Source organism: Leptopilina heterotoma, unplaced genomic scaffold (genome assembly GCF_015476425.1).
Source record: "Leptopilina heterotoma isolate Lh14 unplaced genomic scaffold, ASM1547642v1 Lhet_186, whole genome shotgun sequence".
Taxonomy (NCBI): domain Eukaryota; kingdom Metazoa; phylum Arthropoda; class Insecta; order Hymenoptera; family Figitidae; genus Leptopilina; species Leptopilina heterotoma.
The window spans coordinates 1,366,229-1,391,581 of record NW_025110905.1 but is presented as its reverse complement, the minus strand read 5'-3'; the positions used below and the strand labels follow the sequence as shown (position 1 = coordinate 1,391,581).

The 25,353-nt window shown below is 31.0% G+C and overlaps 1 protein-coding gene across 2 annotated transcripts in view; it reads right to left on the bottom strand.

Annotated features, from left to right (window-relative positions):
- The window catches only part of LOC122500441 (inositol polyphosphate 5-phosphatase E), a 154,892-nt gene that overhangs the window by 89,746 nt on the left and 39,793 nt on the right, over nt 1-25,353 (bottom strand). For both annotated transcript variants that reach the window (XM_043609367.1, XM_043609366.1), the window contains exons 2-3: nt 4,581-4,884; nt 2,543-3,102 (exon numbers count right to left, since the gene is read on the bottom strand). In XM_043609367.1, the coding sequence (XP_043465302.1) occupies nt 2,543-3,102; nt 4,581-4,884 (864 nt within the window). The remainder of the gene's footprint in view (nt 1-2,542; nt 3,103-4,580; nt 4,885-25,353) is intronic.

Sequence of the window (25,353 nt, the reverse complement as noted above, 5' to 3'; positions counted from 1 at the left end):
CATATCTCGTAAATAAAAGGAGATACAAAAAAAACTTAAATACGGTTAGAAAGCTGATTAAATTCTGCGTAAAATAAGCTATCTTTGAAGTAATTTCGTTAACTATTTTGTGAGTTGTAGAGTGAGAAAGAAATAAAAAAATTATCAAATTTTTTCATTTTTATCTCTTGACTTCAACTTTTTCAAAAATCTAAAAAAATTTAGATAAAAGTTTTTTAAAAACACAGAAATCTTCGTTAGAATTTCAGCTTTGAAATAAGCCTTCGAAAATTAAAAAAGGTTAATCCGTCTTCGATATATCATTAAAAATGTGAAGCCGAGTTTTGACGATTGGTGCATTGGAATTTAACTGTGACAACTCGATTCTTGCTTCCCGTGTCTGCGAATGGGAGAGAAAACAGGGACGGATTTATGCTGGGGAATAATAAATAATGATGTTTCACGAGTAATATAAAGAAACTCTAAAGTTCATCGTTCCCACGCATGAATTCGTCCTGCTTTCTCTCTCATTCGCTGCCGCGCAAAGCCAGAATCGAGTTGTCACAGTTGAATTTCAATGCACCAATCGGTCGAAACACGGCTTTACATTTTATATCTTCTTTTATTTACGAGATGTGATTGAAAAAGTGATGGCATGTTTTTTTATAGAGTCGCGTGTAACCGTCCTGATACTCGTAGACGGTAGAGTACATATAAGAAGAAAAGCTATTGAAGTCATCATTTATTTGTTATTTGCATTAAAATAATAATAATAAAAATTCGAAATTCAAAAAAGTGCCTCTTTAAATTTTTTAAAAATTTATTTTTGAGTATTTTAAAAAAATTTCGACAAAATCTATGGGCTGTACACTTCTTTAAACAGGAAATTGGAGATTCAGACCACGCGGCGCAACGCGTAATATCCGCTCGCTAACGTGACGCGCTATATTCAATATTTAATTTCTCGAAAACAAAAAAACGGTTTTCTGTAAATTAAGTATTTTTTGGGAAAAAACCTTAGATTTCCAATAAAAATAAAATTAAAAAAAACAAGCCCGAAGATGAAAAAATTTGAATTTTATTTTCAAAAATTTTTGTCAAAATCAAAAATTTATGTAAAGTGGACTACGGCAATCGAAAGCTGATGAAAAAATCTAAACAAACCATTTTCGAAAACTATTCTTCATTGTTTAATTTAAAATTAATAAATAAATGAAGTAGTGCGTGTCGCATCAAAACTCAAAACTTTTACCCCCTCCCCTTCTGGTACTTTTTGATAAAATTCAAAAATATTTGTCAAAAAATTACTAACGTATAGGACAACTCATAAAAAAATTAGGAATTGATTAATCAACATTTTTATTTTGGTTGGACATTTGACGTGAAATCCGCCAAATGCTAATATTCTGTACGTTTACTTAAGTGCTTATACCTTCTATGTTTTCAGTTCAATTTTGATTGACAATAGCTTAAAAACGTAAACACGTTTTTTGTTACGTAATTTATTGAAAAAATCAATCATTTTCTAAAATTTTGTTAAAAATAATGAGAAATTTCAAACAAATTCATAAATAATTGCTCCTAAACCGTCAGTCCAATGAGAGCGTTCACAAATGATGTCACGTTTTTTGGGGGTGGGGAGGTCTCTTCTAAACGTGACACAATGTATTTTAAAGGTACTTTCTCACCTCTACTGCCTGCCTGCCTGCCTGCGCAGGCAGGCGCAATGAGAGTGAGGGAAAAAACATTTAATTTGAATTTTCTGACTCTCTTACTCTTATGTGTTACCATGACGACCTGCAGGCAGGCAGGTAGTAGAGCTGTGCAAGCGCCTTTACATGTGAAATTGCATGTAATTGAGTGACAGGGGGAGGGGGGATCTAAAATCCTGAAAAATTGCGTGACATCATTTGTGAACCAATATCTGACTTCATATTCGGATTCGGGAGCAACTTTTACATAAGAAATGACAGTGAAATGCTGCGGCACTTCAGAAATTTTTTGTAATTTTGTAAACTAGTATTATTGGTTTTTTAAAGTATAGCATTACAATTTTTAGACATCAAATTTTGAAGAATTTCAAATGCAATTTTTAAATATATATAAATTCTCAAAAATTATAATAAAAAGTATCAAATTAGAAAATTTCAAAATGAAAATTTATAAAAATTAGCTTCTAAAAATTCATATTAAAATATTTTTAAGACATTAATTCTTTGAATTTTTCTATTATAAACTTATCATTTCAATTCTTTAAAATTTTTCAATTACATATTATTAAAAATTCAAATTTTTTAAAAAATCAAATGTTTTAAATTATTGAAAAATTTTGAAGAAAACAATTATTTTCTAAAATTTTAATTAATATTAGGTTAGTTAGATGTTTAAATTAGTTTCGACCAGAATTTTTAAATTAAATGATATAATGTTACTTATTTTTGCTTTCTCGTGGAGGAAGCAAATACATCCTGAACAATTGTTCGGATGTATGTGTGTGTGGATCGCGTTATTTGTGAACACGATAACTAGAAGAGGTTTTAATAATGATAAATTATTAAGATACCTTTACTCTTGTGCCTCGTGGGCAAATCTTTTGGTAAATCGAGATTTCTCACGATTCGCTTAATATCGTTGACCCTCTCCTTAACTTTGTCCTGATGCGCCGTTAGATGTGAAGTGACGAAAAGAAAACTCGTGCCAAAAATAATCAACGCCAATGCAACGGCGCCCTTAGTGCGAAAAGCACTTCCTGTTCGAGTTGAAAAACTATCCTCCTCAGGAATCGAGCAAAACCAAATGAGATCTCTACGAATGAATAGTGCCAAATGCAATGTACCAAGACCTGCACTCGACAATAATACATGCGACGGTCCCAACGTCTCTTGCAATGATGCCTCCCATTCTGTTCGCTCTGAACACGATTCCTGTGTTCCAATTACAAGCATATCAGGCACTGTCTCAATATCAGGTGGTAGCATAAAATCATTCAGTTCCTTGGGCGGTGTTTGGCCATTCATATTCCACGTGCCTATGAATATTTTAATCTCTCTATTTGGCAATACTTTTTCCAATTCCACTGGTCCCAAAAGTGAATTGGCCGCAATTCTTCCGTGCAAATAATTTCTGCAAATTAAAATTTATTGGTATCAATTTTCTCAAAAAAACTTTCCTTTCCTTTTTTTAATTTTAGTTCATTAATTTTAATTGTTGTTATAATTAATTGTAAATTGCAGGAAACATTTTCCACAAAAAATTTTAATAAAATTTTTTGAAAGACTTAAATTATTTTCTAAAATTTGAATAAAATTCTTCTCAGGAATTCAATTATTTTCAATGCAATTTTAATAGAAATTTAAACATTTTAACATTTTTCGAAAGACTTCAATTATTTTCAAAAAATTTTAATAAAGATCATTAGGGTCAGTTGGGGTAAATCGAAACGGTAGTTATTTTAGTTAAATAAAAAATTTTAAAAATAATTACGGCCTTAAACCTCGAACCTTAGATTACCCCCAACAGGTTCTAAGTATTTTCCCATTTTCCGTTTGTCAATTAGCAGCAGTATATACAAAAATATTTCCTACACTGCAAAAAATGGCGTCTAAAAATAAGACGTTTAGACGTTTATAAACGTATTATGTAAATAAGCGTCTTATTTGAGCGTCTTAAATGAAAAACATAACCTCCAAATACATGCATTTTAGAAGGCAAATAAGACGCTTATAAATGTCTAAAATGTGACCACGTAAACGTCTTAAACCAAGACGCTCTTTTTTACAGTGTATTGACTCGCATTTGAAAAAAAATTAACTAAAAATTAATATTAAAATTTATATTATCTCTTATTGATACTACAACAAAAATCAACTTTAATTTTTTTATTTTGCAAACTTTAATTAAAAATAGGAGACTGTTTCTATTTACCCCTAACAACTGGAAATTCGGGGTAAATAGAAACAGAATAATTTCAACAATATTTCTTATAATAGAAAGAGAGAAAATTGTTTCTATCAAACTACAACACTATTTTCAGCATTATATAAGAGAATGAGAGAGAATAGAAGAGCAAAAGAGAGAACAAACCTTTATTTGTGTATAATGTGTTTCATCTTTTGGCTTTAAACCCCGACTTTTTTTTAGAAAAGTGAAATTTTCTTCAATTTTTTGACCGACATTTTTATTTTAAAAAACTGACATCGGATTTGTAATCAGCGACCTCAAAACCCCTCAAGTAGTCATTTTCATTAGCTTAGCCCTATTTAATTTTCGATTTTGTAATTTTGTTGTAAATCTTGCCATAAACATTCTTTTTTTATTATTGTTAGAATTAAAAAATTGTTAATTCTTTATTGTACTATAAATTTTTTTGTTTTTAAAAAAGAAAAAACTCAACTCTGTCACCCTCAAATTGATATTTAGAATTGCAAAAGAAATTCTTCTATTGAAGATTGAATTTCCGGGAAATAAAATTAATGATAATTTAGAAAAATTAAAGGTTGAGATTAAACGAATATGAAGTCTACAAGTCTTGCAAACATTATTTCTTTTCGTTTTTCTTGTTTTTGTTTCTTTCCTTTTCCAAAGTTTATTTTTTTAATCACCTTTCTCGGGCCTTGTGCATTGGAAGCAAAACCTGCGCAGCAAGTAGTGCTTGTTTAGCGAGACTGTCCATGGAGGCCCCATCAGTTTGAAGTAGACGACGAGCTTTGGAGCTCGTCAACGTATCATGAGAAGTGGATCTTGGTTTCTGATGAAGCGGAGCACTTCTAATTGACTCCGGACTCGAATGACGTGCCGAATTCGTGGGCGACTTGACAACCAAATTATCGACCGATCTCCGGTGCAAAATTTTCTTTCTGAGATGCGCTGGAATGTTGGGAGAAGTTGAACCAGAAGATGAATTTTCTACATTAAAAAAAGAATAATTTTCTATTAAAAACAGTAATTAATAAGAATTAGAATATTTTCAGTTTCTCTCTATTTTTAGTCGGATTTATTCAGAATTTTAAATTTCCTCACTATGTCACTTAATACTAATAAAATGAAATTACATACTTCAATTGCTTAATATATGCATATACATATAGTTTATACTTTAATGAGATTTGATTTCCCTTATTTTAAAATGCTTAAAAATAGAGCAATATGTCATAAAATTAATAAGTACGATAATTAGGTAACTAATTAGTAAATAATAACAATAATTAAATAATAATAATACTAAAATTATTTTATTGTACCTAATATTATTAAATTAACAAATCAAGACTACATACTCTTGTAAAACTTTAAATTTACACTATTAATTTAACAAATTTTTACATTAAAGATTGAAAATAAATATTTTTTAGAAAAAAAAATATTTTTGAATTACTGAGATCAAAAAACATTGAAATGGATAAAATATCATGGATAATCATAATTGAAAATTTTTATTACAACAAAGTTTTTTACAAGGAAACAACATGAATTAAGAATTAGAAATAATATGAATAATGAAAAGATATAATGAAAAGATATAAAATAAAAGAAATTTCATTCTCTCACAAAAGTGTCCAGACGCTTTTACCTTAAAAAACTTTTAATCAACAAAAAACAAAAAATGCTTCTTTTCTTTTAAAAAACTTGAATAATTTTTTGTTAAATAAATATGTAAATACAAAAATATTTAAATTAAATTAAGTTTTAATTCAATATTTAAAATATTTAAATTCTAATGTATTCCTCAACAGCCCGTGTGGAAAAAGCCCCCATCAAGCACACACGACGTGAGGGCCCCCGGCGGGGGCCGACGAGGGCTGATCCATGTGGGCAAATCCATGAGGGCCACACCGAGGGGCCGCATGGATTGCCCACATCATTGACTTGCAAAAATTTCTAAGTCCAAACCTCAAATAATTTTTTATTACTTCAAAATTAATGTTTAGAATGATTATAAACAATGAAAAACACATATTTCACATAAAATTATTTACATTTTTTTGAAAATATTGAACTCACATGGGGGCAAATCCTTGAGGGCCCACACGAGGGGCCCGCATGGATCGCCAACATCATTTACTAGCAAAAATTTCTAAGTCCTAGTGCAATTCCACGTCACTTCGACAGTGTTTTGGAGTAAGCAAATGGATTTTAATGAAACTCAGGGATTGTAATCTATATATAAAAAGAAATATTTTCACCAAAAATGAAGTCAAAATATTCGGTACTTTTTGAGATAGCAAAATTTTGAAAAAATTTTGAAATCGTTATATCTCCTATAAAACTTAATAAAAACTAAAGATTTTTACATTCTCATCACATGAGAAAGTATTAGTTTTGGTCGAAAATTGACTTTTTCTAATTTTATGAAATCTTTACGTTTTGTGGTCCCCTGAACCCGAAAAACATGGTCCGGCGAGTCCGTCTGTCTGTATGTATGTATGTATGTCCGTCTGTAGACCAAAATGTTGTTGACACAATAACTTTTGAAAATCTTATCTGATCGTTTTTAAATTTAACACACTTAAAGTTTGTGTAAAAATGAAGGTTAAGTTCGTTAACCAGCCATTTTCGTTAAAAACTACAAAAACTACGGTAGTTTCAAAATTTTGAAAACTCAATTTTTTCAAAATTTTTAACTTTATTTTATTTTATATTAGGAAAAAACAAACAACTTTTCTCTATAACATTTTTTCATAAAAACTCAATTTTCGAAGTTATAGTCTCCTAAATGGTCAAAAAAACTAAAAAAATCCTAAAATATCTCTGAAAATCGAACTTTTTTAAAGAAGTAAGAGTCAGTCAATTGATTTTGACATATTCTCACCCTAAAATACTTGAAAAACATACTTGTACACAAAAAAGTCGTAATTTCCGGAAAAACCACTCTATATATGTATATATTTTTTGTGCGCTTTTTTTGACAAAAAATCAATATTCCGACTCCATTATCTTTATTATCATTATCATTATTTTGCTTTTTTTTTATTTTTATTTTGCATTTTATTTTTGACATTATTGCATATGCGATTTTGCTACCAGAGATTTTTCTTCTCAGCTTTGTATCAGCTACAGCTTTGCTGTTGACAGCTTTTTGCCAAACCCTAACCTTTTCGAGTTATTTAAAAAAAAAACTAATTTTTATTACATTCTCATCACATGAGAAAGTATTAGTTTTGGTCGAAAATTGACTTTTGTTAATTTTATGAAATCTTTACGTTTTGGGGTCCCCTGAACCCGAAAAACATGGTCCGGCGAGTCCGTCTGTCTGTGTGTCTGTCAGTCTGTCTGTATGTATGTCCGTCTGTAGACCAAAATGTTGTAGACATCCGCGAAGCGCGGATGAGAATGTGTCCACCCGAAGGGCGGGCAGATTTTTAAAAAAAAAAATTCAGGATGAAAAAACGAAAAAAAATGTTAATAATGTTTATATAAAATTTTGTTAATTAAAAAAGTTATTTAAATAATTCTATTTAACTTTTAAGCGGCCAGTTCAAATTCTATTGTTTAAAGAGAAAAATTAACTGGATTGTTTAATATTTAATATTCCAAAAGAAAATTTATATACCACCAAGAAATTTTCAAGTTATTAAACATTTTATTTTGCTCTCAAACAATATTACATACAACAAACAGACGACATAGGCTGCGCGCGCAATTTTCGTCTGGTCTTAGAAAAAATGTCTTCCTCTAAATCAGACGAAAGATGCGCGCGCAGCCTATGTCGTCTGTTTGTTGTATGTAATATTGTTTGAGAGCAAAATAAAATGTTTAATAACTTGAAAATGTCTTGGTGGTATATAAATTTTCTTTTGGAATATTAAACATAACAAAAATTAGCGATTATAATGATTTTAAACAATGAAGAACACTTTTCTTGTTATGGTGTATTAGTGTCAACAATGTTTTATTGTATCATCAAAAGCAAGTCTGCAAGTCACCAACAATAAATAAATAATTTCACCCCGAAGCGCAGGCCACATGACATTCTAGGAATTATTAATCCCCTGATTCTTTAGTTAATGTCGATGGGGTCCGGCACGTTCGCGGAGAATAGCAAATTATAATGATTAGGAAGACTTAATTTTCAAAACTGCGATAAGTATATAATTGTAATAACAACCCTACTCAAAAAGAACGACTGTAAATACACAGGAAAAAAAGTCTGACTCCGTTTACACCTTAAATTCAGCCCATGTATTTCACATAAGTCTGTCCTTGTTTAACGGGGCTGACTCCGTTTACATCTTAAATTCAGCCTCAAAAAGAGGCTGAAAGTAAAACTTTTTTTTAGTGTGTACGAGCGTAAATATGGCTGTGAATACGACCCTAAATACGGGCCTTAGTAGGGTAGTGTAATTGAAACAGTATATACAGCCGTATTTATGCCCGTATTTAGGGTCGTATTTACGGTCATATATGAATACCATTTTTTTAAAAAAATATATATATACCCCCACAGCACCGAAACTTTCCTAAAAATTTATTAAATATTTAATTGCAATTAAATATTTTACATTGAAATTACATATTCCGAACATTGCAAGTCAAGAGCTGAACGTAAACGTCCAGGCTGTGTTGGCATGGTGCATTGGTAGGCGTTAGTCCCGCGAAAGGCAGCTATTAACTGGGGTTCGAGTCCTCACAGATGCACAGTGCAGTCGTTCACGCAGCTTATTTTTTCAGATCAAAAATTAAATTCAAAAATATAATTATATACCGACAACCATATCGGAATAATTATCTTAAGAATAACACCTGACTCTAAACCAAAGAGTTCAATCGACGTCTAATAGATGTCACTAATTGCTGATATAGTCGAAATCTTCCTTAATTGTTATTCAAATAGTTAAAAATTCCGAAAACGTGCTGTGTGAAAAGTTGTAACAAGAAGAAAGATAAACACAACACTATGACTATTACTTTTTGTTAACTTTTAATACACTTCATGCTACAGTTTACACATTTTTTTGGTTTTAAAACTTTTTTTTAATAACTAAAAGATGTTTAAAAATATAAATTTTTATATTTCATATTGTATTTGTATAGAATATATTTTCCCGTGTTTACGTGTTTAGATGCGCAGAAGTCCATGTGGTCTATTGCGGCGAAAACTTTTTTGAAAGTAAACGCCCGACCATACATCAGCTGAGTGATTCAGCATTGCCATACCCTCACTACCGAAGTTTTACCTCCTGTCTCTAGTCTTCTTGATATATATATATATATATATATATATATATATATATATATATATAGGGTAATGTCACATTGAGTGGACCGCCACTTTAAGTGGACCACCTGAGCTTTTAAGTTATCTGACAGCGGAAACGTGAAATAAATAAAACGAATAGCAGCACCGCACCTAGAAACCGTAAGAAATTATGTTCCGCGATAATCATATACGTTATCGTCTGATGTAACGCATTTTTAAGAACACAAACCAAAAAAGAAGTCGCTCTTACAATGAGTAAAGTGATTCGGAAGCGTAAAAGTAGTGTAAAATTTAAGTTTTAAAAGGTAACTTATTTTTTTCCTACTACTTTGGGCATTGAAATTGATTGTCTTAGTTTAATTAAGTGGTAATTTTGACTAAAAAAAAATTGTGGTGGCTGCCATAAAAAGTTGCATGTCACCATGAATGGACCACTGTTTATAACTATGAGTAAACTGCCTGTTTTTTATATTTTTAATGTCAGTTTACCATTTTTATGGAAATAAATTGACAATAAATTGGTTTGAAACTATGTTTTATGTTCTTTATTAATTTTTTTGTGATTTTGATTTGATATGTGCCAAAATTATTAAAACTGGTTTCACTTGTAAACATTGCGACACAATCATGGTCTGAAGCTGCATAAGCATAAATTTTGTTTTAATTTATCAGAAATATTAAATACATTAAAGAATTTAGAATAACTTTTACAATTTTTTAGGAGTGTTCCACTCAAGGTTACACTTTTTTCATTCCTTAAAAATTAGCTATTTTTTTAAAGTCAATTGTTTTTTCCAAATAAAAAAAATTCAAAGCTTTTATGGTATAAACACTTATCTAAGGATCTAAACTAAAGCTTGGAATAGAAACCTCCGATTAATTTGCTTTCATAAAGAATTTTTCAGAAAAAAAGCTAATAATATTTCAACTAAAATAAATATTATTTTGGTAAGGTAAGTATTGAAATACGATTTATTCTTATAATAAATACATAACAAACAAATATATAAATATCACTTTATTTTAATCACAAACACACATATATACACAAAGTACAATTATTTTTTAAAAATTGTCATTTTTATTATTTTTATTATGTGAGAAAAAACACTTGTACGCACAATTCAATTGTTTATAATTTCACATTTATTGGATGCAAAATAAAATCATCAAATGACGCGAATCACATGTAAGCACTGTTGTAAAAAAGGTTGGGTCTATAGGGATGGGTAGTTACACGTAACTTGAAATATTAATAATAAATGTAATAATAATTTATTTATTTATTTATACATATAAACGGGCAGTGCCCTTTCGTACATAGAGTACTAAAAATTACAAATTAAATAGAAAGTAATATAATGCGAAGTTATGACAATCTAATTAGTATTAGCAAGAATTAGCCTACGTAAATCAATAATAAATTTATTTAATGAGATACCATAAAAATCAATAACATCATGGTATTGATTTGCTTCTCTACACAGTCTTATCAATATTGAGTTGGCACAAGAGTCAGTTCGATAACAATACTGTTTGAACACAGAAGGGTTTCTTACTGGCCTGAAAGGAACAAAAAACTGCAGTAATGACAAAATCGACGGGCAATTAATAATTCCATTAATGATCTTAAATATGAAAATTAAATCAGCGTATAAAAATCTATGTTTAATTAAGGGTATGTTCAAAACCCTTCTGAGTTCAGAGTAGTCGTGACTAAAGAAATCGAAAGGTAACCTTAATTGTCTCGCAACAAAACGCATAAATCTGTTTTGAACACGCTCCAACACAATGATGTAACATTCCTGATAAGGGGACCAGATTGATGCTGCAAACTCAATAATTGGCCTTACCAATGAGAAAAATAAAGTTTTCAATGCCAAAATATTTTTAAAGCGAGAAGCGCTCCTAGTGATAAGACCCAAGACCTTATTTGCCCTATTAACAACGTTCTGAATATGATTTCTGTAATCTAAGGCAGGGTCCAAGAATACCCCGAGATCGCGAACCTGGGTAACCCTGGAAACCAACTCAGTACCAAGTAAATAATTAAAATTCATTACTTCCAGACGTTTCGTGAAAGAGATGACGCTACATTTTTTTATATTTAAGGGAAGTCTATTTTTAATGGTCCACTTATAGAGTCGGTCAAGATCCTTTTGAAGATCAAGATTATCATTCTCACAAGTAATCTGTTTGTAAATCTTAAGATCATCTGCAAATAATGAAAAAAAACTATTTTTAAATAAATGTTTAACGTCATTTATAAAAAGTATAAAGAAAAGTGGACCAAGATGAGAACCCTGAGGGACTCCAGAGGTAGCCAGAAATACGTCAGAGTAGTCGTAACCCACCCGAACTGATAAAAATCTGTCAGAAAGATAACTTTTCACCCAGCAAATTAAATGATTAGAAAAACCCATTGCCTTTAATCGTACCACCAGGATCGCATGATCTACCTTGTCAAAAGCCTTAGAAAAATCTGTATATACAGCATCAACCTGGACCCTACTATCTAAGTTCAAAGAGACAAAATTAGTAAACAACGCAAGATTAGTCATCACTGATCTACGCCTCATAAAGCCATGCTGCTCGTCAATAATTAAATGTTCAGTTTGCGCATACAGAATATCCAGAACTAAGCTTTCAAAAATCTTGGAAATAGTACTTAAGATGCAGATAGGGCGATAATTAGATACATTTTTCCTGTCTCCGTCCTTGTAGACCGGGACTATAATGCCTCTTTTCCAAATTAAGGGAAAGATACCGCTATCAAGAGACCAATTAAATAAAATAAATAGAGGATCAACAAAAACTGAGCAACATGACTTTAGAATACATGGCGGTATTTGATCAGGACCAGCACCTTTGTTGACATCGAGATTATTTAATTTAAACTTAATCATTTTTTTATTTATAGAAAAACTATTAATATGAATATCATTATCAGAATCTGAAACAGTATTACGGTTGTATGGAAGAGTTGGAGAATAAACAGAAGTAAAATGAAGTCGAAAGCAGTTAGCAATGTCAACGTTACTATTCGCAGTTACATGCGTTGTGTTATTCGCAAAATATACATCATTCGGAATACGCGATTCACCACGAAAAGAATTGACATAATTCCAAAACTGCTTAGGATTAGATATTACAGAATTTTCAACACAAGAAACATAGTTATTAAAAGTCAAAGTGGATAATGTTTTACACTTTTCTCGTAAATTAGAAAACTCTAAATAATCCAACGGATCATTTGAGTTCCTGAATTTTTTATGGGCAATTTTCTTTAAACATACTAAACGTTTGAGTTCATACGTAAACCATGGTGGATAGCTATCATTCTTGATTACCTTAACTGGGACGAATAAGCTGAAGGCAAAGTACACATAATCATTAAAAATATCAACAGCATCATCAATATTTCCAGTGTTAAGCACGGTGTTCCAATCGATATTACCAAGAAAATTAATGATACCAGCAAGATTAGCTTTATTAAAATTATATTTAAAATGACGATCAGAAGGTGACGTACTAACACTTGGAGCGATATAATTAAAAATAGCAATAGTCAAAGGGGGATGATAACTATCCACAGGCAAAATAGGATCAATAGATAACTCCAAATTATAATTTAAAGAATTATACAAAACCAAATCCAACAATGACCCAACGCTATTTACCACAGTGTTAATCTGAACGAGATTCATATATACAAATGACTCAGATAAATGACTGGCAATGTCTCTACATTGGCGCGATGATCCGTCTAATGGTACACAGGAAGGTCCATCATGAGGTTCGTAAATCCATGTAACAGAAGGTAAGTTAAAATCACCAAAAACACAAAAAATGGCCGAAGGATAAGAAGTATATAAACTCTCAAGAATAGTGCAAACAGTTGTGTAAGTAGCTAAACTAGAATTCGGGGGGATATAAAATGATCCCAAAATATAACACGTAGAGTTAATTACAAATTTAACAAAAACATGTTCCACTGAGTTAATCCTTGTAGGTATAAGAGACGCGTGAAGACGCGTTATAATAATACTAACAGAAATTTTGAATTTTTGAAATCAGACTTTAAATTCGTAATCAGCGACCCCAAAAACCCCCGAGTAACGAATTTCAAGCGAATCCGATGAACTTTTCAAAAATGTGTCCGCCATATTGGTTTTTTGAGGTTATGTCAAAATCCTAATCTGATGGTGTTAAATGGACCTCGGATTCGGATTCAGCGACCCAAAAAACATAAAGTCTACATAGTGAGACCCCGAGGTCAGAACTTTTTTTTTGTGTAGCTGTGTTATTTTTGTATGTATTAAGATTTTTGGTAATATATGTAATTAAAAACACTGAAAATATTGAATTTAAAAAAATTAGAAGCCAATTTTCATTAATTTTTATTTTTAATTTTGCCTTTAAAGATTTTTTATTCTTCAAACACTGATTTTCAAAAATTGTAACAAAATACTTCAAATAAATTAATTATTTTTCAATTAAATTTTACAAAATTTCAACTATTTAAAAAGATTTTAATCAAAATAACTTGCACTTTTTTACTAAAAATTGTTGTTTTTTTATTGATTGTCTCTATTTTCTTAATTTTCTATATTTTCCTTTAATTTTATGACGGTCAGTTGATTAAAAAAAAGAGGGTAAAAGTGGACTTGTAAAAGAGGGTGTCGACTTCGTATAAAAAACTTGACTACTTTTGAATTTTTCTGATTAAACATGACTTAAGTCTGATGTTCTGTGGCTGCAATCATAACAAAAGCAGTTTCAAATCATCAGAGATTCTGACTAAATTTCTGTCGCTTTGTGACTTTATTTTTAGTAGGATAATTAAAATTTTCAAAAAAAAGAAATTTAACGGACCTTAGTTAACGAAAGAGAAATGTAACGGAAGTTAACAAGTCCGTTAAATGTTTTTAAAATTAATTTAAAAGTTAAATCGTTAACGAAAAAATTAACGGATTTAATTAACGATTAACGGATTAACGCTTTTCTGCCCACCTTCTACTACTATAGTGTAGTATTGTATAGTATAGTACTACTCTAATACTACTAAACTTCTCTTTCCTCATACTGTAACCACGAAAGTTGCAGTTTCAGACCAGGCGTTGGGAAAATATATACGCTTTGTATGTATACATGTATATTTTTTTCTTTTATTTATTTAAATATTTGTATAAAGGGGGAGGGTGCAGGTGAGTGTTACAAAAAATGTTGTATGACACTCGTGCATAAAGTTTATTATACTCGTGTGATTTGCATCACTCGTATAATCACTCACTTTACGCACTTGTATCATAAATAACTATTTTTCAATGCTATTTAAGCGCGTACACGGCTATGTAAGTATAAAATACAAACTTTAAACGCGTTTTTCTCAAAACCACATTTTTCCATGCTGCGGGATGTTTTGCTCGGAAACTACTGGACCGATTCTCAAAATTTTTTTACGAAAATCTTCGTCACATGGGTAGGTATCGTCAGAACTAGAATTATTTAAAAATATTAGGGACGATCCATGTCAACCGGATCAGTTCTCTGTACATAATTCTATGGGATCAATTATAACGTGTAAGGTGTTAAAACGTTCGCCTTGAAGTACTCTAACAGTTACAATCTAGCCTTTTTAAAAATCCAAAATGGCGGCTAAGTTCTGACAGATTATATGACTGAAAAGTAGAAAATATATAAATAAAACTTCATTTAAAAAGAAAGAAAACGTTCAAATTGGCATTACATTGATCACCAACACTGATAGAGTTCTAAAAAATCAAAATATGTTTACACTTTTCAAAATTTTCAGAAATACAAAATGGCGGATCCAATATGGCAGACTATTTTTTAAAAAATGACCCAATTTACTCGAAAGACTGTGCTTTAAAAATTATTACTGTATAAACATGTATCTTTTAAACTTAGCATTACGTAATATTATATTATGCATAGAATACAAACATGTTTTAATATTTTGAACGCAATAAACTTGAAGCAGTCATGTTGAAATTTTATTTAAGTCTGTATGTTTTGTCAAAATTTAGAACGAAATGTTTTTTCATCTACACTGAAAGAATTTTGGTCAGACTGTAAGCTTTACATAGGAGCCGCCAGATTTCTTTGTCTCAGATTTCTCATCTCACCTAAAAACATGAAGAATCAATTTCCGAAAGGTGAGCAGCAGCACCTGAGGAGTTACTGCTTACCCTTCGGAAGTAGATTCTCGCTTTCTAAGGTATGATGCGACCCCTAAGACAGTGAGCTCTGGCGGCTCCCATTTAAAACTTACACTGTGCCCAAAATTCTTTCAGTGTATTCGAGGTGTTTGTTGATTAAACATACACATTATTTTGGTTTTAGTTCTGCAAATTTTCTTCAATTAATTTTAATTTTAGAATTTTTATATGCTTAAACAGTTCATTAAGTAGATTTAAATGTAATTACAATATATTCTACATAACCTGTTTCTGACCATCCATTCTTAGGTTTAGTCTAGTTAGGCCATTTGCGATTATTTGGACAAGTTCACTAGCGCTACCTACGCGCATGCTTGCCGCAGCTTATCTTAGTGAAACCTAACTTTTCGTTCCATTACATTTTCGGAGAATCAAAAGTAGTGTTTTCTGTGACGTCGGTACAAAAAAGCTCAAAAAAAGTTTTGTCCATCATGTGAAAAACCATTAATAAAAGATAAAAAAATGAAATCATCAAGGTAAGCAATCAGAAATTTTGTGGGACTCATGGTTAAAAAAACAAAGTTATTTTATTATTTCATTAAGTTACAAGCTGTAAACAATAAAGGATCAATTTTCCGTTACTCTAAACATGTTATTTTATTTCTAATTTCAAATATGGACCGACGTTGACTATTTATTGGCCAACGTGGACTACGATTTTTTTTGAAATCTTTATAACTTCTTCATTTTAAAACCAATCAATTTACTTTGTACAGAAAAAATGTTTCAATTAAACAGGACTGTCCAACAATATACTTCAATTGACCAAATTCATTTTACCAAAAAAAGTTATAAACAAAAGTCAAAAGGTGGTCCGACTTCGACTATACTGCCCTATATAAGTGTGAAAATATTAACAGTATTTTTCGTAAATTTTTCTTAACCTTTACAGTGTGATTATCAATTCATAAAGGAATCAGACATCCATTAAATCGTGCTTGCGAAAATGTTCCGTCATTTTGTATTTTTGAAAATTGAGTTTAGATTTGTAATCAGCGACTTGAAAAACCCCCGATTCACAAGTTTGGAGTAAATTGGATCGTTTTAAAAAAATACTCTTTCATATTACATCCATCATTTTGTATTTTTAAAATTGAGTTCAGATTTGTAATCAGCGACCCCAAAAACCCCTTAGTAACATGTTTCGAGTAAATTGGGTCATTTTTTAAAAATAGTCTGCCATATTAGATCCGCCATTTTGTATTTTTGAAAATTGAGTTCAGATTTGTAATCAGTGACCCCAAAAACCCCCGAGTAACAAGTTTCGAGTAAATTGGGTCATTTTTTAAAAAATAGTCTGCCATATTGTATCCGCCATTTTGTATTTCTGAAAATTTTGAAAAGTGTAAACATATTTTGATTTTCTAGACCTCTAGCAGTGTTGGTGATCAATGAAATGCTAATTCGAACGTTTTCTTCCTTCTTAAATGAAGTTTTAATTCGTCATTTTTTACTTTTCAGTCATATAATAATTAGTCAGAACTTGGCCGCCATTTTAGATTTTTAAAAAGGCCAGATTGTAACTGTTATTCAAACTTCAAGACGAACATTTTAATACCTTACACGTTACAAATGATCCCATAGAATTATGTACAGAGAACTGATCCGGTTGACATGGAACGTCTCATATATTTCAAAAATTTAATTATATCTTAAAAAATGATTCAACAGATTTTTTTTTAATTTGTTTATACCCAGGTAGAAATTGACGACCAGGATGGTACCGGCCCGGTACAAACGGCGGATTATAAGTGCCGGGGCGGTACCGGCATAAGACCGCAATTTTCACCGTCTTGGTACCGGCAAATTGCCGGATGATAACTACGGTAGGTATCCGGCATACGTACCGGGCCGGTACCGAATAATCCACCGGGGCGGTACTGGCACGGTTATTGTTGGAAGGCATTTAGTGCCGGTTTATTACCGGCTGCACAATCGGCTAGGTACTAGTCCAGTACCGGCATAAATCTGTTCATTCCACCGGCGCAGTACCGGTAAATTGCCGGATGATAACTTCGGTAGGTATCCGGCAACCGTACCGTACCGGTGTGGTACCGGGCCGGTTAAAAAAATTACATTTCAGTCTGATTAATTGTTTAATTATTATTATTATTATTATCAATATTATTATTAATTTTAAATTGGAAACAGTAAATATATTAAATGCTGAAACAGAGAAACATAAACAATTATAGAAAAATCTGAAGATTCGAGGAATTGAACTCAGGACCCTGAGGCTGCAATGTCGACACCACATCCGCTAACCTAAACCTGCATATGAAAAGTAAATGCAAAGTGGGCTTATGAAGTCCAACCGACATTCCACCTGGCAGCAGTACCGGGCCGGCACTAATATTTAACCGGTGCGGTACCGGGCCAGTATTTGTATTTCTAATTTATTTTAATTCAATTTAAATTATTAAAAATAAATAAATAAAAATAGTAATTATAAATAATAATAATTGCCCTATTCACCGGCTAAATACCGGGCTGGCACCAATAAGCAACCTACTTGATATTAATATAATTGCCGGCATAACTTACTAATTAATTTATTATTAATAATTAAATTAATAAATTAATTAATAAATTAATTTTCAAATTTTTTTCTTTTCTTTAATTCTTTTTCTGCTAGTTTAACATTAGCAAACAACCGGGACGACACTGGGCCAGTAATAATATTTTTGTCGGCAAAACTTCTGTGCCAGTAGAAAGTATTAAGTAAATTTTTGTGCTGGGCGGGTGCTGGGCTGGCTCAAATATTATCACCGGCAAATCTTCTTTGGCGGTATAAAAACAGAACTAAATTATAGTATCGGGCCGTTGCTGGGCCAATAAAAATATTATCACCGGCAAATCTCCTCCGGCGGTATAAAACAGAGCGAAATGACAGTACCGGGCCGGTGCTGGGCCAGTAAAAATATTATCACCGGCAAATCTCCTTCGGCGGTATAAAACAGAGCGAAATGACAGTACCGGGCCGGTGCTACGCCGGTGCTGGGCCGGTAAAAAAAATTATCACCGGCAAATCTTCTTCGGCGGTATAAAAACAGAAGTAAATTATAGTACCGGGCCGGTGCTGGGCCAGATATTTTTTATCAACCGGCCCGGTACACAGTACCGGTACAAATCCACATTTACCACCGGGCCGGTACTGGGCCGGTATTTATTTCATATCCGGCCCGGTACCTTTTGCCGGTACCGGCATAAGTCCGACTTTACAACCGGTTCGGTACCATGCCGATTGTTAGTGCTGGCACATCTCCAACTTTTCTGCCTGGGTAGTTACTTTTCGCATTATCAAAATCAAAATAACTTGCGTTTTTTTGCTAAAAATTGTGGTATCTTTATGTTTTAAGTTTGAAGGAAAAGACGAAAAAGTGGCAATCTTTTAAAGTAAGTCGAAAAAAGTCTCAATTTTCTCAATTTCCCTGAAAACTTTTTTTATTCCACATGCACAAAAATGGCGCTTTTAGATAGCTGACGACAGGGAATAAAAGTCATTCACTTGTTCGACTTGTATGAAAATGGCGGCTTTTTTTACCTTGGGCAAAAAAAGCATGGGGCCAGCTGTTTTTTGTCCTTGGAAAAAAAATCGCCATTTTCATACGGTCAAACAAATGGCCCTTGTTTAGAAAATAAATGAAAATAATGGCCCTTGTTTCAAATTTATACCCTTGTTGCTTAATATAATATTTTTACAAGATTAATGATTAGTTACAATTTTATTGTGTCATTTGAAGAAAAAGAATAGATATTAATCTTATTGAAAATTTTTTGACAGTCTTTATTATGAAAAATTTGATGCAATATTCAAATTTTCATTTCGACAATTATACAATTACACCTCCATTTTTAAAATAAGGATTTTTTTTGCATATGACCGACAAAATGGGCCCTTTTCATTTTTCTAAAGAACCAATGAAATCTAACAGTTAAATTATCGATTAATTAATGAAAACCGAAAATTCCTGGTAATGAGAAAATTATAAAAAAACATGTTTCCCGACATGAATTTTTAGGGAATTAAGAATTTATTATAAGTGAAGAAATTTTTAATTTACTTAAAATAAAAAAACCTTTTCATTTTTACAACTCTTTTTAGTTCATTTATTTTATATTTCGACTGAATCGATTATAAGATTGCAAACTTTTTTATAAAAAGATACTAGTGCACCAATTCAACCTTTTGCGACAACGTCATCGAATTACGAAAAAAGTAGCCATGGTTCCTCGAAACGTCCAGAAAAGAAGAAAGAAGGTGCAAGAAAATTTGATATCTGCATTGCAAGTCTTAACTACCAAGACAGAAAATCTGGTATTTCAATAATTATAGAAAAAATTACTATTTACATGAAAAGAATAATTTAAGAAAAAAACCAGTCAAATTTTAACTTATATTGAAATTATTGCTGTTTGCCCCATATGCTCATTTTAAGAATAAATGTTAGTTTAAAAATAAGGTATACTACACATGGTTGTTTTGAAATTCTAAACAACAGTTTTGACAATCTCGCCATTATGGAGATATTGACATCTGGACGGTTTGTCCCACTCTCCCCAAATATTATAATTTTATTTTAATGATTAACCCATTAACGCCTGAAATAAGAAAATTCTTTGCGCAAATTCAACCTATACTTTTATGAATAAAACGGATTATATTTTATACCGCAAGTATGTTTCTTATAGGTATTGAGTGTGCTCTTTTCGATTCCGGTGTGAAAAAAAGAATTTCGTTTAAAACAAAAATTAAATATAGCGGTTTTAATTTTAAAAACAAAAGAAATTCCATTTTTTCAAGTTTGGTTATTTTTTTACCCATTTACCCATCCAAATATTTGGATTCAGTAACCCTAAAAACATAAAATATAATGATATTTGGTATTAAAAGAAAAAAAAATTTAGCACAGTTGTGACACGAAAACTTTATTTTGACTACACTGCTAAGGAGTTAAACGTGCGTGAATAATATTCAATTCTCATCCATAGAGGCACAAAAATTGTATACTTTTAAAAAAAGTAAATTAGAATGTAAAATTTATAGATGGCGGACCAAATATGGCCTAAAATATGAAGGAAACTTTGAAAGGGGTGGCACTATTTTTTAAAATACCAAAATGTAATTAAATTCGCTTAAGTTTTCCTACTCGAAGGCTTTTGGGGTCGCTGATTACTAATTTAATGTTATTTTTAAGAAATTCAAGATAGCGAGTTTAATATATAGACCAAAAAATTTTTTAAATTTATGCAATTGACCTTAATTTTGTCACACGCGAATTTTTGTGGTTGCTGATTACGAATTCGATTTTAGTTTCCCATAAATCAAAATGGCGGATCTAATATGGAACAGAATGTTTACTTTATGCAATTAATCTTAATTTTGTCACTCGGTGGTGTTTAGGGTCGCTGATTACGAATACGATGTTTGTTTTCAAAATTTCAAATAACTAATATAATATGGAAAAGAGAAATTTAAAAAAAATTTCTATACACGCTCGCTGGTCGTGAATCGACGCAAGTGCTAAAATAATTGTTAGTGAGCGCTCCTATGACATTTACAGCTAACTGACTGGTATTAGAATTCTCGAGTAACAAAATTAAGGTCAATTGCATAAATTTAAAAGAAAATTCTGCCATATTGAATAAACCATTTTAAATTTATGAAAACTTACATCAAATTCGTAATCAGCGTCCCTAAAAACTACCGAGTGACAAAATTAAGGTCAATTGCATAAAGTAAAAATTTGTGATCCATGGATGGGGGGAGGGTCAAAAATTAATAAAAAATTGTCCTCGTGGTTTATGGACGGCTTATACCTCGACTTATATCATGACTATCAATAAATCTCGGTGTCAATGTTTTGACAAAGAAGGAAGAATACTTCAATAAAATAATTCTTCTGATGTATAATTAATATATATATAAAGTTTTTCTATCTCTTGACTGAACTAATCAAAACAAAATCCATTATTTTGTAATTTGACTTGCTTGGTACTTTGAAACGTCTGGCAACACAGTATTTCTTTAGTCGTGTTGCAAATGCTTGGTATGACTTGTTTACATTTAGTTTTGAGTAGAAAATTGTGTGCAATGTTTCCAGATGTTTAAACAGCTGTTCAATAGGGGAGACTGGGGCAGGACGGGGTACTTAAGGTTTAAAGCGCAAAAAAACGAAAATTATCGAATATATACTTTATTATTATTTTTAATTATCATCTTTGGGAATCAGTATTTTGTAAAAAAGGCGTACAAAGGCCATGTGTTACTTAAAAAAGCTTATAATTAATAATATTGAAAAAATTGCAAATCTTCCCATCTTGCCCCACCGGGTAAGATGGGGTACCTGTAGGGGTAAGATGGGGTACTCAAGAAAGCAACCTTGCATCTTCATCTTCATGCATAACTGCAGTGAGCCCATTGGCCGCAGACAAAAAAAAGCAGCCTAGCCTTAATTTAAGTCTAAATAATAACCATTACAATAGAGACAAGGTGTATTTTCCACTTTACCATCGCTAATTGATGATTTAACCTGGCAAGCTTTTTTCTTTTTGGTCACTCTTATTTTATACAGTCTTGATTTTAGTAGTTTTCTTAACTTCTCTTATTTCTCTTTTTTTTCTTAATTTGTGAACCCCGTCTTGCCCCACTCTCCCCTACCCCATCTTGCCCGCACCTACGAAATTGAGTAAAACGATTAATTACTACAATTTACGATTCAACAAAAAAAAACATAATATGCTTCCCTTCTTCTGTAACCCTTAACAGTTAGAAAAAAATTTATACAGTTCATTAACTGTTATTATTAAGTAATAAACACCTCCTAAAAAAAGTGAAAAAATGACAAGAAAATCGTCAAAAACAGTTTTTTTTAGTAAAACAGATAAAAGATTTGTTCTCATGGCTTTTAGGTTTTGTAAACAAGAAACTATCGTCTCGGTGCAGTATTATGTAAAATATAATCGCGATTGGTTAATTCGTTTGTTAAATAAGGCCGGTACCCCGTCTTACCCGCTACCCCGTCTTGCTCCACTCTCCCCTATACTGTATAAAACATGAAATTTGTTTACAAATTAATTTATTGCAACTCTCACAGGTACCTAATGACACTTTTTTAACAGATATTTATCCATTATATATCTATCTCGTATTAAAAAATGTTTTATTAATTTCTTAATGTTAAGTACTTTGTGGTGAGTAAATATGTTTGAAAATGTACTCAATTCCCACAAAACTCAATGTTAAAAGTTAAAAACAAAGACGGGAACCATAAAAATTTTAGAAAAATCAATTCTTCTCTATTGCTCACGTAGATTTGCAGATAGAAAAGAATCCAAATTTTCTATTTTTCTTAATGCGCAAAGTTTTGTGGTATTAAAAGTTCTTGAAAAAAATATAGAGTTCTATTCTTTTGAATTGACTGGATTGACTTCTAACGATTCTAGGTAGTCAATTCAAAAGAATAGAATGTTCGACGAGTAAATCTGAAATGTTTATTTTTCTCAATAGACTGCTTCGAATTTTAGAAGCGCATTAAAAGGAATACAACTTTTGACAAACAATTTGGAAAAGCCTAATCTTTCCAATTGTCTGTAGGAGCTTCTCTAGTTATTGTCTTAAAATAAAACGCAGTGACAGTTATGTTTCGCGTCGTGTGAATTTCATTGTAATTTCAGTGCTAAACTAAAATTAAATATTAAAACTAGTGAAAATATGGTTAAAAAACGCAAAGTGCTTACGATAAAATATAAAATGCTCTTACTGAAAGGAATTTTCATATGTTCAATGTTTAACGTCAAGTTTTAAAACCTAACCTCACTTTCTAGTGGAATCTTGAGTGGTAGTGAGTCAATTCAGTGGAATAGAAATTTCTAATGATTTGCTGTAGATTCTGATTCTTTTGAATGCGCGTTTCATATTTTTGTAAAGTCAATTCAGAATAATATATTTTTTTGAAATTTTGGTGGTTCCCGTGGAATAGAGCTCCGAGGTAAATTCGCCTATTAAGAAGAATACAACTTTTGAATTCTTTTCAATTCTACGCTTCTTACCGGGTGCGCATGTATTTTAGTCACCTTCCCTACCCCAGTGGGCACACTTGTTCAAAAAACGTCCTAAGGATGTCTTTTTGCTGACGTCTTTTGGACTTGTACAAAAAGACGACTTTAAGACGTCTTAAAGACGTCCTATACATGTTCTATGTCTTGGCCATTAGATGTCTTTAAGATGTCTAAAAGACGTCTTTTTCATTCAACATTTGAAAATAGAAAAATTTTCATAAATAGAAAATATTATTTTCATCTTTGAATAATTGAATTCCTTCAAAAAATTTTATCATTTGTGAAAATAATTGAATTCCTGGGAAGGATTTTATTAAAATTTTTGAAAATAATAAATTCTTTGAAGAAATTGTTATCAAAAATTTTGAAAATGGATAATTGGATTCAATCGAGGAATTTATTTACAATTAAAAATTATTGAATTCTAATGAACAAATTTCATCCAAATTATTAAAAATAATTAATTTCTTTAAGATAATTTTATAAATTTTTTTATAAATTGAATTTATGCGACAAGTTTTTATTAAAATGTTTGATAATTATTAAATTCCTTCGAAGAATTTTATTAACATTTTTTTATTTGAATTATTAGCTGATTTAAAGTAGTGTAAATTCTCAAAAAAAAAATGAAAAAGTAGTCTTTAATCTCACAAATCTAAAGAAAAGTATCTAAATAGTTTCGAAGATAATTAAAAATCTTTTGAGGAATCTAGTTAAAATTGTATTGAAAATAATTGAATTGTTATATAAAAAATTGTATCAAAATTTTTGGAAATAATTGAATTGTTTTAAGGGGAGGTTCTCATTGCCGAGGTCAAAATAAACACAAACTTTAACAATTTTTTGCGAGGAACGGCTATGACTTAGCGATGTAGTTTTTCTTCTAAATAAAGATACATTCTTGAACTTTTAAGACATATATTTTATTTTCAAAAAAATGCAAAATGGCGGCCATTATGGCGCATCTAAAAAATAATGTTACTCATTGCTCAGGACGCCGGTGAGTTCAACTTGTCCGCCATATTGGATCCGCCATTTTGAAATTTGAAAAACTAACATTGGATTCGAAATCTACGACTTCAGAAACCCTTGATTAGTGATTTTAGTAACTTTAGCGCTTAGCTAAATTTTGTTACTTGAATTTTCGCTGCAAATGTTTAAGGGATACTAAAAATGAAGAAAGTAGTTTCGTTCACTAAATTTAGTGTAGAATTGTCATTTTTAATCCAATCGAGGTCCACAAGGGCTCAAAATTTTTGTAATCATATAGTCTATCAATAAAAAAATTAAAACCTAAATATTTTTTCTTGTTTGATGTAGAAAAAAATAGTAGAAGTTACTCAAATGTCTAAAAATCATCAAAATTGTCATGAAATTTGATCTTTAATCGATTGTAACTCTCTCAATTTTCGTTAAATTTTATTATGTGACCTATGGATCGAAAGGTAATTTAATAACCTTTCTAATCATACCCCATTTATTATATTTTGACAAGCTAATTTTCCTACAAGTATGTTTAAGTGACGTCGCACCTCGAAAATGCAAAATTTGAAGCTACAGAAAAACTGCACGAGGGAAAAAAATTAAAACTATGATTTTCTTACTCAAAAAACACCAACTATTCGAAAAAAATGTTTTTTTCGATTGACAAAAAAAGATTCACGTACTTTTTTTTCCCGTATCGCCCATACTAGTACTAGAATAATTCTAGGACTTTCTTATATTTTCTAATAAAAAGTATATGCAACAGCCTTGTATTTTGTGTCCTATCCAAAAGTCAAGCACTGTCAAGGAAGGATTCACGTACTTTTTTTTCCGTGTAGATATGCATTTCACAGCCATTTTCATTTACTTTACATGTTCGTGTAATATTAC